We start from the raw sequence: 14,787 nt of genomic DNA, 5'->3' as shown, positions 1-14,787 counted from the left end.
AAGAACCAGCTCTTTGTTTCATTGATCCTTTCTACCACCTTTTTTGTTTCAATAGTATTTATTTCTGCTCTGATTTTTATTATTTCTCTCCTTCTGCTGACTTTGGGCTTTATTTGTTCTTCTTTCTCTAGTTCAGTTACGTGTAGTTTAAGATTGCTTATTTGGGATTTTTCTTGTTTGTTAAGATGTGCCTGTATTGCAATGGATTTTCCTCTTAATACAGCCTTTGCTATATCCCATATGAGTTGGTATGGCATGTTATCATTTTCATTTGTTTCCAGGTATGTTTTCATTTCTTCTTTAATTTCTTCAATGATCCATTGCTTGTTCAGTAGAGTATTGTTTAGTCTCCACATCTTTGTGCCTTTCTCAGCTTTTTTCTTGTAATTAATTTCTAGCCTTATAACATTATGATCGGAGAAGATGCTTCTTATTATTTCAAGTTTTTTAAATTTGTAGAGGCTTGCCTTGTTTCCCAATATATGGTCTATCCCTGAGAATGTTCCATGTGCACTTGAGAAGAATGTGTATTCTGCTGTTTTAGGATGAAGTGATCTATATATGTCTATTAAGTCCAATTGTTTTAGTTTTTCGTTTAGCTCCACTATTTCCTTGTTGGTTTTCTGTCTGGATGATCTGTCCATTGATGTGAGTGGGGTGTTGAGGTCCCCTACTATTATCGTGTTGTTTTTAACATCTTCCTTTAGGTCTGTTAAGAGTTGCTTTAAGAAGCTTGGTGCTCCTGTGTTGGGTGCACAGATATTTATAAGCATTATTTCTTCTTGATGAAGTGTCCCTTTGATCATTATGTATTGTCCCTCTATGTCTCTCTTTACCTGTCTTATTTTGAAATCCACTTGGTCTGATATAAGAATTGCAACACCTGCCTTTTTTTCCTTGCTATTAGCTTGAAGTATTGTCCTCCACCCCTTCACTCTGAGCCTGTGTTTGTCCTTGGGGCTGAGATGTGTTTCCTGGAGGCAACAAATTGTTGGATCTTGTTCTTTAATCCATTTTGCCACTTTGTGTCTTTTTATTGGAGAGTTCAATCCGTTTACATTGAGGGTGATTATTGATGCATGTGGACTTAATGCTGACAATCTGTCGCTCGTTATCTGGATTTCCTGCATTACTTTTGTATCTCGTCCTGTGTGCTTTAGCCTACCCATTGACTACTGCAATTTCTTATGCTGGGTTTCTTAGATTTTTCCTTATTTATGTTTTGTGGCTCTGTTCTGTTATTTAGTTTAGTGGCTACCCTGAAGTTTATATTTAGAATCTCGTGTATAATATAGTCTATTCTCTGGTGGTCTCTTACTTATTTGGCCTAGACTGATTTAGTCCCTTTGCTCTTCCCCTCCTAAATTATTATTTTCATTTCTTATTCCAACTCGTGTTATGAGTTTGTAGTTAGAGTGATAAGATCGTCTTTGCTTTGGTAGTTTCCTTACCTTTATCCTAATGCTATAGTTGAATATTTGCTATCCTATTCTGGTTCTATCTGTCTGTCTCCCTACTCTGTGGTTGTGACCCCTATCTCCCTTTTTTCTTTTTTCAGGTATGAGAGGCTTCTTGAGGATTTCTTGTAGTGGAGGATTTTTGGTTCCAAATTCCCTTAACTTTTGTTTGTCTGGAAAAGATTTAATTTCTCCCTCATATCTGAAGGATATTCTTGCTGGATGGAGTATTCTTGGCTGAAGATTTTTATCTTTTAAAGTTTTGAATATGTCACTCCATTCTCTCCTAGCTTGTAAGGTTTCTATAGAGAAATCCACTGAAAGTCTGATAGGAGTTCCTTTGTAGGTTATTTTCTTCTGTCTTGCTGCCCTGAGTGTTCTTTCTTTGTCTTTCATTTTTGCCGTTTGTACTACTATATGCCTTGCAGTAGGTCTTTTTGCATTGACAAATCTGGGAGATCTGAAAGCTTCCTCTACACACATTTCTCCTTCAATCCCTTGATTTGGGAAGTTCTCGTCTATAATTTCATTAAGCACACTTTCTGCTCCATTTTCCTTTTCCACGTTCTCGGGAATTCCTGTGATCCTTAAATTCTTTCTCCTCATTGAATCCACTATCTCTCGGAGATTTTCCTCATTTTTTTTTAATTCTTAGTTCTCTTTCTTCCTCTGTCTGGAGCCATTCAGCCTGTCTATCTTCGATTATGCTAATTTGCTCTTCTACGGTGTCTACACGGGCATTCAGGGAATCCGTATTCTGTTTTATCTGGTCCATTGTGTTTTTCATCTCTAGTAATTCTGTTTGATTCTTCTTTATAATTTCAGTCTCTTTTGTGAAGTAACTCCAGAACTCGTTGGCTTGTTTCTCTATCTTTCTCTCTACTGCATTGACTTTTTTGATTATAGCTACTCTGAACTCATTTTCACTTAGTTTACCTATTTCCAAGTCCTCAGGACTTAATTCTGTGTTTTTATTGTTTTACTTCTGGTCTGGGGCTTTTATAAATTGCTGGATGGTAGAGGAGCGGTTTTTTTGCATGATGGTAGAATTCAGTTGCAGTTACAGCCTGTCGCCACTAGATGGGGGTCGAGAGCCGTGCAGTCTGAGCTCTCCGCCTTCAGGCAAGATGGCGGCACCCAGCACAGTTTGCCAGAGGTGGGCGGAGGGGCTGTTTTTCTCACCTGCCGATCTGGATTCGGATCAGTTCTGTTCTCTGGTCTCCCAGGGCCCTGGCATGATGAGGTCCCCACACACAGAAGCTTTCCCCTGTCAGCGGGTTTCCACTGTACTGGCGGCAGGAGTCCTGGATGATTCCCCAGTCGCGCGGCCCCTCCCTTGCTCCTTCCCGCACCCACGGCAGCAATCCCAGTCTCTAGGGGAGGGAGCAAAGTTCTCTCTTACCCCATTCCAGCTCCTCTGAGGCCGGCAGCAGCCTCTCCGTCCTCTGTCTTTTTGGTGCTGTAGGTCTCTGACCATCTGGCATTAGGTTTATTAGCTGAAATTCAGTTTTTTTCCAATCTTTTGTTGTAATTTGGAGGAGAGAGAGTCCCAGGTCAGCTCATCCCGCCATTTTGCTACGCCTCCTCCCAGAGATATCATTCTTGAAAGGAAGAGTCAATTGATGCAGCAAACTTCGTTGTTGTCTTATTTTAAGAAATTGCCACAGCCACCCAACCTTTAGCAGCCACCACCCTGATCAGTCAGCAGCCATCAACATTGCGGCAAGACCCCTCCACCAGCAAAAAGATTACAACTTACGGAAGGCTCAGATGATGATATGGCTTAATTGTTACAGAGTCTCTGTTTGGGATGATGAAAATGTTTTGGAAGTAGTGGTGATGGTTGCACAATATTGTGAATATACTTAGTACTACTGAATTGTGCACTTAAAACAGTAAAATTTATATATGTATATACACACACACGTTATCACAATTTACAAATTCAAAAACATTTTAAATTTTGTTTCTTCCTTTAACAACACTAACATGATAGAGACACCCAGGGCATCTGTATTTCCTCCTAAAGGTAGAGTTTACTGATTACAATAAATCTTTGTATACCAAGAGTTAGAGTGCTGACTCCCTTTGTCATTAATGGCTTCTCACCAGTCTTCATCAACCTCCAATTTGAACCAACTCTAAGAATGTGGATTTGGATTCAGATGTTCAGTTTTCAACCAAGAATTACAAGGCATACAAAGAAACAGCTTCCTGTTTAAAAGGAACAAAATAAATTGACAGAAATCATCCCTGATTAAGTCCAGATATCAGATTTACCAAAGACTTTAAAACACTTTTCTTAAATATGGTCAAAGTGTTAAAGGAAACAGGGACAAAGAACTAAAGGAAATCAAGAAAAAGATGTATAAACAAAATCAGAGTATCAATAAAGAGAAATTATGCAAAAGAACGTAACAGAAATTCTGGAGCTCAAAAATACAATAACTGAAATGAAAATTTCACTAAAGATACTCAGCAACAGATTTGGGCAGGCAGAAGACAGAATCATTAAACTTAGGACAATTGAAATTATCCAGTCTTAAAAAAGAATGAAGAAAAGTGAACAGAGCCTAAGGGACCTATGGCACAACATCAAGTGGATCATCATATGCATTAAGGGTGTCTCAGAGAAGAGGAAGAGAAAGAGGCAAAAGAATGTTTGAAGAAAGAAGTCCCCCAAATTTCGTGAAAGATATGAATCTACAAATCCAAGAAGCTCTACAAAGTACAAGTAGGATAAACTCAGAGAGACACACACCATGACATTATAAGCAGTGAGGGGAAATATCACGTGCTCATCTCAATTGACACAGAAAAGGCATTTGACAAAATCCAATATCCTTTCATAATCAAAAAAGTTTTTTAACATACTCAGTGGTGAAAGAGTGAAAACTTTCTCCCTAAGATCAGGAGTAAGACAAGCATGCACACTTTCACCACTGCTACTTAACATTGTACTGGAAGTTCTAGCTAGAGAAATTAGACAAGAAAAATAAAAAGGCATGCAAGTTGGAAATGAAGAAGTAAAACTACCATATTCATAGATTACGTGATCCTATACATAGAAAATCCCAAAGAATCCATTAGAAATATGCTAGAGCTGATGAACAAATTTAGCAAAGCTGCACGGTATAAGATGAACACACAAAGATCAGTTGTGTTTCTAAATACCTGCAATGAACAATCCTAAAAGGAAATTAAGAACGCAATTCAATTTACAGTACCATCTGAAATGGTATGTACATTGTCTTTTTAGACATTATAAAATTTTAAGTCTCCATGACTTGAAGAAGGAGGGTGCACTGTGGGGTGAATCCAGAACCTGCCTGCTTATTATTTATTTTCTATAATAGAATTATGGAAATTTTATTTTAATTTTAAGCACATGAATAAGATTTTGCAAAATTATTTGAAAGAATAGGTAATTGGAGATAATTCCTATTTAAACAGTAAACAGGTTAAGAACAGAGTAAAAAGACTTAGGACCACTGACTCCCTGTTTTTCTCAGCATGTGAATTACCGTGCTCTTCTGATTCAAGTTTCTTCCTTTGCATTTGGATTTTTACATTTAGGACTGATTTCCAAAATTGCAAGCTTATTAATAGGAGAGAGTCTCAAGTTTATTATTTTAAGGACAATTTAGTTCGAGTTGATGGTTTGATATACTTTTGAATCTTGTGCATGCACTCAAGTACTTTCATTTTAAGTTTAAGCAAATTTAAACCATGCTCTGCAAAATACTATCATTTCCATTTATTATAAGATACTTTCTAACATTGTCCTGATATTATTAAAAGTAAATAATCTAAATAATCTTATTAGAAACCCAACATCATTCATTGGGGATGTTTCTAATGTTGGGAACAAGATAAGTGTGATTAAAAAGGAAACTATTATTTAACATTCAACTGGAGGTACTAACTGGTGCAGTAAGAAAAGGGGGGATCCATATTCATATTTGCGTGTGCACAAAAATGTCTCTTGAAGAATATACAAACTAAAAGCAGTGAGTGTCTGTTTAATCGGGGAGAGACTGGGTGGATAGGGGTCAGGAGTGGAAGGGAACTCTTCATTATATATTTTTTTATACTTTAAATTAAAATTGAATAAAGTAATTTGATTGTATATTACATCTTATTTCTTAAATTTTAAGTAGACTATTTCATCTTTGTTTTTATTTCTTAATGTTGTGCTCATGAACAGATAGTTTTGACAGTTGTACAACATTGGTCTTTAATTACAAAATTTGGTGCAAAATCACATAATAGCATTTTTTTTTTAGGTTAGTGTCCCAAAAATGAAACATAAGCCAACCAGGCAACAGAAGAAAGTAGCAAAAGGCTATTCCTCCCCAGAACCTGATATCCAGGATTCATCAGGAAGTGAAGGTAAAAATATTTACTGTAGACTATTCACTATAAGAATCTAAATTTTTAAAAGGATATTACTACACTGTATTTGATATATGAAAGTGTTTTTTCATATTAACTCAAGAAGCTATGTAAGAGTTTTGGTGGGAGCAGGGATGGTGTGCAAGAAAAGCTATTATACATTATAGATAAATTTCAAGACCAGGCCACAAGGTAAAGGCATGGGAAGTGAAAAAAGATGAAACATGCAGATCAAGAAGCACACTGGGGGCCGACCCCACGGCCTAGTGGTAAAGTTTGGCATGCTCCACTTCTACAGCCTGGGTTTGCAGGTTCGGATCCCAGGCATGGACCTACACCACTCACCAGCCATGCTGTAGTGGCAACTCACAAATAAAGTGGAGGAAAATTGGCACAGATGTTAGCTCAGGGCTAACCTTCCTCAGCAAAAAGAAACAAAACACCACACCACACTGTAATACTGGCTCCAATGCTTTGTTAGCTTCTGAAAAATTGTTGATGATTTCCTAGATTCAGTGTAGGAAGCATTTTTTGAGCTTTGAGCTCAGTTCCATGCTTGAAAAAAATTTTTCATTCTCAGAATAAATTGTAGTGTTTAGAAGTCACAGGTAAGTCTAAATATAACTATATCAAAATTATGGACTAAATTAGTGTGCCATTCTTATTCAAGTCAGATAATGTGTAAACTGTCTTGAACTACAAGAAAAGATTAAGGTAATGTCAAAGATGTTCTGAGATAAAGTTTTTCTAAAGCTATAGCCTCTACTAAGCTCACACTAAGTTGGGGAGCTCCTTTTTACAGAGAGAACACTAGAGTGAATAAATTATAAATGCCAGGGAATTAGTAGATGAGAAAGTAGTAAAGAGTTTAAAGGAAAGGAAGCTGAATTCAGTTGGAGTGAAGGTTCTTAGAGGAACCTGGATGAATTATTAGGATTTCTAATGGATTACACAGCGATCTAGGCTTGAGGGTTCCAGGGAGGGGGAAAGATACTGGAGGAGAAGAGGAAGAAAATGAATAAAGGTTTAAAAGCAGGGAGTCACGGGGTACTCGTGTGCTGGAAGAGAGTATTAGTAGTTATACTGTTGTTCCCATTTTACAGAAAAGGAAACTGAGACACAGGTTAACCTGCCCAAGGTGACATACCCATAAGGCAGTATATATATGTTCCATATGCAGGTATTTTGGTTCCTTAATTCACTGTCTCATCCACCCCACTATATTACCTATAATGTATCAGCTGACCTTTATCGAGTACTTAACGTGTGCCAGACTGGATGTTAAACACACCTTACCACAACTGTGTGAAGTCTGAGTTAGTGGTGTTATCCCTGTTTTACAAATGAGAAAGCTGAGACGTGGAGAGAGGTTAAAATCCGAACAAAAATGGACAGGAAAGAATGGATATGAGAGGGTATTTGGGAAAACAAACAAAACAGTTTGCTGGTTGACAATAAAAATTTCTAGAAGAACTATCAAAATCTACTGAAAAGGGACCTCAGAAAGCTGACTTCTTCAGATGTAGGCAAATGGGCAAGAGACAGAAGAGAGTAATACCTTCCCCAAATTAATATATGTATTTTTAATGAACTAATTGTTTTAAAGATTTTATTTTTTATTTTTCCTTCTTCTCCCCAAAGCCCCCTAGTACATAGCTGTACATTTCAGTTGTGGGTCCTTCTAGTTGTGGCATGTAGGACACCACCTCAGTGTAGCCTGATGAGCGATGCCATGTCCGTGCCCAGGATCCGAACCGGCGAAACCCCGGGCCACCGAAGCAGAGTGGGTGAACCTAACCACTCGGCCACGGGGCAGCCCCTTTAGTGAACTATTTTATCTATTTTAATTAGTTAAAAAACAAAACTGATGTCATCCAAAATTTAACTAATTTGTGATTACCTTAAATACATGTCATGTGTTCTAGTTTTGAAATGATATGATTGAAACTTCAAAAATGCAGAGTATTAGTATGTTAATCTCTAACCATAAAATAATGCCTAGGAAAATTTGTATTACGTGAGAATCATTAAGCTGAAATGTAGACTGTTTGTAATTATGGTCACTATTTTAACCAACTTCATTCTAAATGTCTTTTTAGCTCAATCACTAAAACCAAGTACAAGAAGAAAGAAAGGAATAGAACTGGGAGACATCCAAAATTCCATTGAATCTATAAAACAAACACAGGAAGAAATTAAAAGGTAATGTGTACTGACAGTGACTATTCATTTGAGTCCAGAGGAGTAGTTAAGAATCCTGTTACGTGAGAAATCATAGGCAAACTTTACATTTTTATGACAGTGCTAAGCTAAAATGGAACCTTGGCTTCTGTCACCTGAGGACTGAAACTTATGAAATTCCTTCAGCACTGAAATGTTGGGGGGGAGAGGGAGGGTGGTTATTTGTCGTCTGTGAGGGTAGATTTGGAATCTGCCTTATTGCTGTAGCATACTAGGAATGCAGTCTCCTTTGTACATGGCTGTTATTTAATTGGAATGCACCAGTTCTTCAAATATTAAAATACTTCCATAACGGTGGGTAAGCAGCAACTATCCTGAGACCTTTGAGTGTTCCTCTTGCAGTCCCAGACCCTTCCCCACACATACCTCCCCATGATCCTACAACTAAAGGTCATTAACAGTCAGGAAGGTTCCTTGGAGGGCAAGGGAGCCTGACCCTGTTCCATGGCTAAGGCTGGCATGAGTTCACATTGGTTGCCTCCCATTGCTATATCAGATTTAAAAGTTTTTAATAGTAGCCAACCTGCTTTTGTGTATTCAGCACCCAGTGCTAGATGTTATACAGGATTAAAAAAACAAAAAGTTATTTGCTCTGCTCTTGGTGATCTTATGGCTCCCATTTAGTTGCTCTTCTCATCTACAGCCTCATCTCCTGCCATTCCCTACACCTGTCCCGCACCCCAGTCCTATGAAACTCCTCACATCTCCAGAATATACCGTGCTCTCTCATATTGGGATCTTTCCCCACACTGAGTCCACTTCTTAGATTGCCCTTCCTCCTCCCCTGCACATCAAGAAAATCCCTATTTATCCTTCAGAATACAACTCAAATGCCAGCTTTTTCTAACGTTTCTGCTCACTCACCCTGCCCTGTCGAGTTACTGATCCCTCTGTTCAGCCTGTATAACTCCCCATCCATACTCATTTTGAGCGCTTACTACACTACAGAGCTGTGTGTGTCCACCTCTCGTTGACTGGGCACTCCTTTAGAGCAGGGAGCGCGTCTTCTGCATCTTTGTGCCATCAGCCCTTATATAAAAGTGCTCAGCTTTCCTAATTTAATTCTATTTATAAAGAGTGAACCTACTTGTTCATTTTGCCTTTCTTTCTCTATACTGGTAAAACACTTTAATAGAAGAAATCAGAAAAAGAAAAGGTTTTCACTAATCAGCTCTTTTTTAGCCAAAAGCACTTAGGGTGGCATGAGGATAATGAAAGCTCATTTCTTGACTAAATTACCATTTATTTTTGTTGGCATATAAAATGCCTCTAGAGCATAAATCTGTTTTATTAATTATTTTTTCCTGGGGAATTTAGAATTTTTCTCCAACTCTACCTCTATCTCCCTAAAGATAAAAGAACCTTAGTAGGCCAACTAAGCAGCAAAATTGTTGTAAAACTACCGTGATAATAGAGAAGGCGATATACTTCTATGTCATCAAAGTTTAATTATTTTTGATGCACGTCACTAGGTGACATTCGGTGCAATGTAGAATACAGATTTAGACAGGACCTGATAATGGCTCCACATGGCACCACCAGCTCCCTGTTCAGGTTGTAGTAATTGATTCAACTAGTTACTTTAGATAACGTAATTGCGTGCTACTTAACCATATATCAAACTGTGAGTTCTATGCTAACATTCTTTACAGATAATTTTAAAATTTATTCTTGCTTATTTTTTTAGAAATATTATGGCTCTTCGAAATCATTTAGTTTCAAGCACACCTGCCACGGATTTTCTGCAACAAAAAGACTACTTCATCATTTTCCTCCTGATTTTGCTTCAAGTCATAATAAACTTCATGTTTAAGTAGAAGTTCTTTACGGTTGAATCAGTGAACTCGAATGATCAGATATGGCCTGGGACCAATGTTCAAGTTGGTTTGGTCTTTATTAAAATGTCACCATATTTCTAAAACAAAAAACCTTAGAGATAAATGTAGAGGTGTTGACTTTTCATACCTTTTATCCTTGACCTGAAACAAGAGCTATGCTATTGGGTTATTAACGTGAGCTGTGTGTTAAGTGCCAGAACATTTCTAGCTTTTGTGAAAATATGTCTACATGTGAGTATAATAAATCCACATGTATACATACTTGTGTCTTACGTATACCCGACAGTAGTCTTTGTATTCTATAGTGTGTTCTGAGATATAGCTTAATGTTGTTCATAAGGAATATGTATCAATCTTACAAATATTGTGCATAGTAATCTATTTTCTTCATAAAACAGACACGAAACAGAATGAGAAATGATGGGATAACAGACATATTATAAATAGTTCAATACACTGTAGTGTTAAAAAAAAATCATTTCCAAGGCACCCAGCTCAAGTGTCTTCTTAGAAACAGCAAGAACGAACTGTGGTCAAAATTGACATATTGAGAGAGACAAGGTAGCAAATTGCTTTTTTAAAAGTTTACGTAAGAATTTTTTTAACCCCTAGAATTTAATATTTATAGATAGAAGCATAAATGTACCTATGTGTATATCAACATAAACTAGTATGGAGCTACTTGGATCTACTGATTATATATTTCTTATCAAACCTATATAATACCACCTTAAGCACTTACTGAAAAAAGCGTGGTCAAAATTGATTACTGTCCTTTTTTATTTTTGTTTCTTTTAAACTCAGTTGGTCCAATAACACACAGGCCAAATTCTAGAGATGTTTATAGGGCATATGAAATGCTGATAATTCATGTTTTTTCATTGTGAAAAACTTATTTAGCTCTCATTTAGCCCCTAGTGTGTTCAGTGAATGAGTAGAATAGAAAACATTATAACCAATATTTTACTTCAAAAGCCAAATAAGAGAAAGGCGATAAGAAAAGACACTTTGTTTGGTGGCATTTCTGTGTACTTAAAATTGGTTTCTTTAAAATGACCAATAAGTTGAGCATCAAGTTCTGAAGTTTAATTCTTTATTATCCTTCTCTGTTCTTAATAACTGCATTCTGTGGCAAAACCACAATTCTTCAAGATCCCTTTGTTCAGGCTCAGGCAAACTTTTTCCTAATTTTTTTTCAGTTTAATATTTTTATTTTATGTTTTTACTTAAGTATTCATAGTCCTCAAGAGCAATTTTTGCAAGTGTAGTTAAGCTTAGGAACATGTCCTAAGATGTCTTAGAATCCTGAAAGTATAGATTTTGAAGTGGTTATTAATGAAAAATGAAGGCCGGAGAGAATAATTGCTCTGGCTCCATTTGCCTTTGACAAAGAAGAGATTGTGAGACACTAGTAAAATGACAGTCTAAACTATTTATGCCATGATAAATATAAAATCAAGGAATGATTGTTAAATTATGAAAACTGAAAATGAGAAAAGAGCTTGCTTTTTTTCCCCTAACCAATATAGCTATTTTAAGTATCCTTAGGTTTTATGAAGAGCAATATGCCATGTATTTTTGGCAGAACAATGTATTCCATATGTACACGTGAAAACATTTTTTAAATTGATTAAAACATAAATAAGGTATACCTGTACCCAGTATAGGTATGACTACACTAAAACAGGTGGGAGTTTTTGTTTGTATTTCATAATTGTCAATATAATTTTTACACTCACTTTTCTCTTACCAACGTTATTCTCAACTGCCTATTCATTGATATGATATTTGTAAATATTGTATATCTTGATCTTTTTTATGGTTTAAATTAGTATTTATATTATATATAACGATTGGCTGATCTTAAAAATTATTTCATCATTAAACTCTGAAAACTTAAAATTTTTTTGGTGGTAACCCCCCACTTTGGGGTTTTAGTCTTATCCACTTGTGGGTTATTGTCATTTGGTCTAAATAGTGTTTTATTTGTTTGAGTCTCTTCTAAGATTGGAAAGATGGTTATTTTTTTATTTTCTTTTTAGAGCATATGTTATGAGTTCTTATTAAACCAAGAAATCAAAACTGTTTCATGAGAAAAAGCATGGTAACTCATGACTGTTTCTTATACACTAAAGTCATCTATCTAATGTAATAATCTCCTTATGCTTTTAGTTGTATGAGTTCCTTTCTGTGAACTGAACACAAAACTCAGGAATCGGTGGCTTCGTTTTAGAGCAGTACCTGTGCTTACACTAGGCTTAGTATGTGAACTCTTTAGAACACATAATCTTGTATTTAGCCCCATAGGTAATTGACTTGGAATGTTCTCTATCTGAAATTTACCTTCCTTCACACATGGATTCATAAACATGATTTAGTTCCCACTTGTCTGAGAACCTCATGATGTCTTCTAGGATTTAAGACTAAGACCAGTTTTTCTCATTTGATCAAAAATTTTATTTTTTCACATGAAAATTTAGGTGAGTAGTAATTATTGACATGTGCATTTCTGTTTTAGTTGTTGAATGTGTACTATGCCTTCAGTTATCGACCATGTAGTGAAATGTGGCTGGCCCAGGAAAAGACGATAAATAGGGCTTATGAAATAAGTTTCAGCAATAGATATTTTACTTGTATTTCATGTCAGTACTTTTGTGTATCGCTTATAAAGGTACAGTGTAATCTTTGTCACCATTCCATTGAAAAAGTTGGCCTTGTAAAATACAACCCTCATTTAGTATTCACGCTTTTGTGCCTTTAAGAAAATATTGTCATTTTTGTGTTATAGAACTATAATATGATTCAAAGTGTTTATTGGTTTAATTGTCATAAAAGGGTCATATCTCTGTCATTTTATTTCCTTTTATATAGCTATAGTATATTTAAACTTAATGCTGTACTTTTATAAGAGTTTGTCTATTTACCTATTTCAAAAATTCTGCACTCTCAGACGTCATTGAAATAGACTTGTCAGATTATTCTGAGTATTGTAAACAGTGCCTTTTTGATGGAATTCACAGTTTTGGGTGTCAACTTGTGCCATATACACAAAATTCTGTGGAAGGCAATTTTAACTTTTTGAAGAATATCTTAGTCAAATATTTAAGAAAAATGTATAAAATTCCATTTTTCCAGTGTTTAGCATTTCTAGTGAGCAATGAATATATTTTTGGTTTTTTTGTTTGACATACAGGGATGGTGGCATTACTGATGAGCCATACATGATGCTGCAGATTATTCTGAATTATGTCAAATGTACAGAAATCAAATACTAAAATTAGCATTGATACCAAATTTTCCAATTTGAACCAATGGGGGGAACCCCACACAAATCACTGTTTACATTTCAACTGCTATCTTTTTTGACTACACGGAAATAGAGAATCTTTAAAATGTATAACCTGCCACTGTTGTGTAATTAGGTTTCATTTTGTTTACCAATTGGGTGAATTTAGTATATTTCATTTACTTTTTGTTACTCCTAACATACTATTTGTTTTGTTAGTTTTTAATTGAAGATGGACTGTTAAAATCGGATAGGACCAGTGTCTCCTTCATATGATTAACATATTTAGAAGAGCCACAAGAAACCCATGACAAAGTGAATGTGAATATACTTTCTAAAATATTTAGAAAATTTTATCTTTCTGCATTTATCATGTAAAATTACTTTATATTACAATATTGAAACTTATTTAAAGAAAAATGCCACGAAACATTTGAACTGATGAGCCACAGAACTTCAGTTGACATTTTTTTCACTTTTTAGCATGCTAAATATACATCTAAGTTAAATATCCTGTTTAATGGTCATTTATAAATTCAAAAACTACCACTGGTCAGTTTTGTATAATAGAATAAAAGTATGTTATCTGCAGTGTAAGTACAGCACACTGTCAAATTCTTTTCCTTAAGGTTTATAGTAAATGTACAGATAGTCATAGGCTACTGTTTTGTAATGTATTACATTTCTAATCTATTATTCCTAACCTATTATAAATGTTTGCAGAGACAAAAGAATTGAATTTTTCTAACCACCTGTAAAATTATGCTAACTTCTACAAGTAGGCATTCTAAATAAAATTTTAAAAAAGGCAAACTGTGATCAGATGACTTTGCATATAACATGGTGACTAAATTTCTTAATTTTTAAATTGAAAAAAAAAAAACTGGGGGAGGGGGGTTGTTGTGACGATGGCGCAGGCTTGGCAGGGTTTACCCGCTAGACCCCTAAGGTCTGCTTTCCTTGGTGCTTTATAGCCTTCTCTTTATAATTTTTTAACTTCTCTTTATAACTCTTCTCGAGGACTCGAGTAACCGTAAGTGGAAGTCAGCCCGATTTTATAGATGAAGCATCTGAGGCCCAGAGAAGTGAAGTGATTCCAAAAGCCACAGTAAGAGCGAGCCAGCACAAGTTTAATCCACGTCTGACTTCAGTGTCCGTTCTCTTTCCACGGTACAGTAAACAGAACTCGGATCGGAGCGTTTTAAGCGTTTGGAATAATCCACTACCCAAATCTATACCGAGTAATGTAACCCCTTTGTGATGGGTAGAACCATAAAAAACGAACCTTACTGTTAAACAGGCCTATCTACAAAGCCCATCTGAAGTTCTCCCCTCAAGTCACCTATCCGTCCACGCCGGGTCAGCACAGATGAGCTCCCAGCACCCACTCCTCCCTGGCTGCCGTCTCTCCCTCCTCCTCCTCCCCTCGCGCTGCCGTCCTCAGGGGCCGCCGCCGCCCGTTAACCGGGGAGGGGGGCCTCAGCTCGCTCCCGCCCTGTGCGCGGGAAGACGGCCCCTCGCGGCCCGACCTCCCCGGAGCGGCGAGAGGGGGCGGCGTTTACCAGGAACA

General features: G+C 36.5%; 1 protein-coding gene across 11 annotated transcripts in view; it reads left to right on the top strand.

The window, feature by feature from the left end:
- OSBPL8 (oxysterol binding protein like 8) overlaps nucleotides 1-14,030 on the top strand; it is a 196,329-nt gene extending 182,299 nt beyond the window's left edge. For all 11 annotated transcript variants that reach the window (XM_070254190.1, XM_070254193.1, XM_070254195.1 and 8 more), the window contains 3 exons: nucleotides 5,744-5,849; nucleotides 7,952-8,054; nucleotides 9,781-14,030. In XM_070254190.1, the coding sequence (XP_070110291.1) occupies nucleotides 5,744-5,849; nucleotides 7,952-8,054; nucleotides 9,781-9,910 (339 nt within the window). In that variant the 3' untranslated portion in view covers nucleotides 9,911-14,030. The remainder of the gene's footprint in view (nucleotides 1-5,743; nucleotides 5,850-7,951; nucleotides 8,055-9,780) is intronic.
- Nucleotides 14,031-14,787: the final 757 nt, after the last annotated feature.

This window comes from Equus caballus, chromosome 28, assembly GCF_041296265.1.
Source record: "Equus caballus isolate H_3958 breed thoroughbred chromosome 28, TB-T2T, whole genome shotgun sequence".
Taxonomy (NCBI): Eukaryota; Metazoa; Chordata; class Mammalia; order Perissodactyla; family Equidae; genus Equus; species Equus caballus.
The sequence above is the reverse complement of the archived record's forward strand: the minus strand, read 5'-3'. Positions and strand labels throughout refer to the sequence as shown.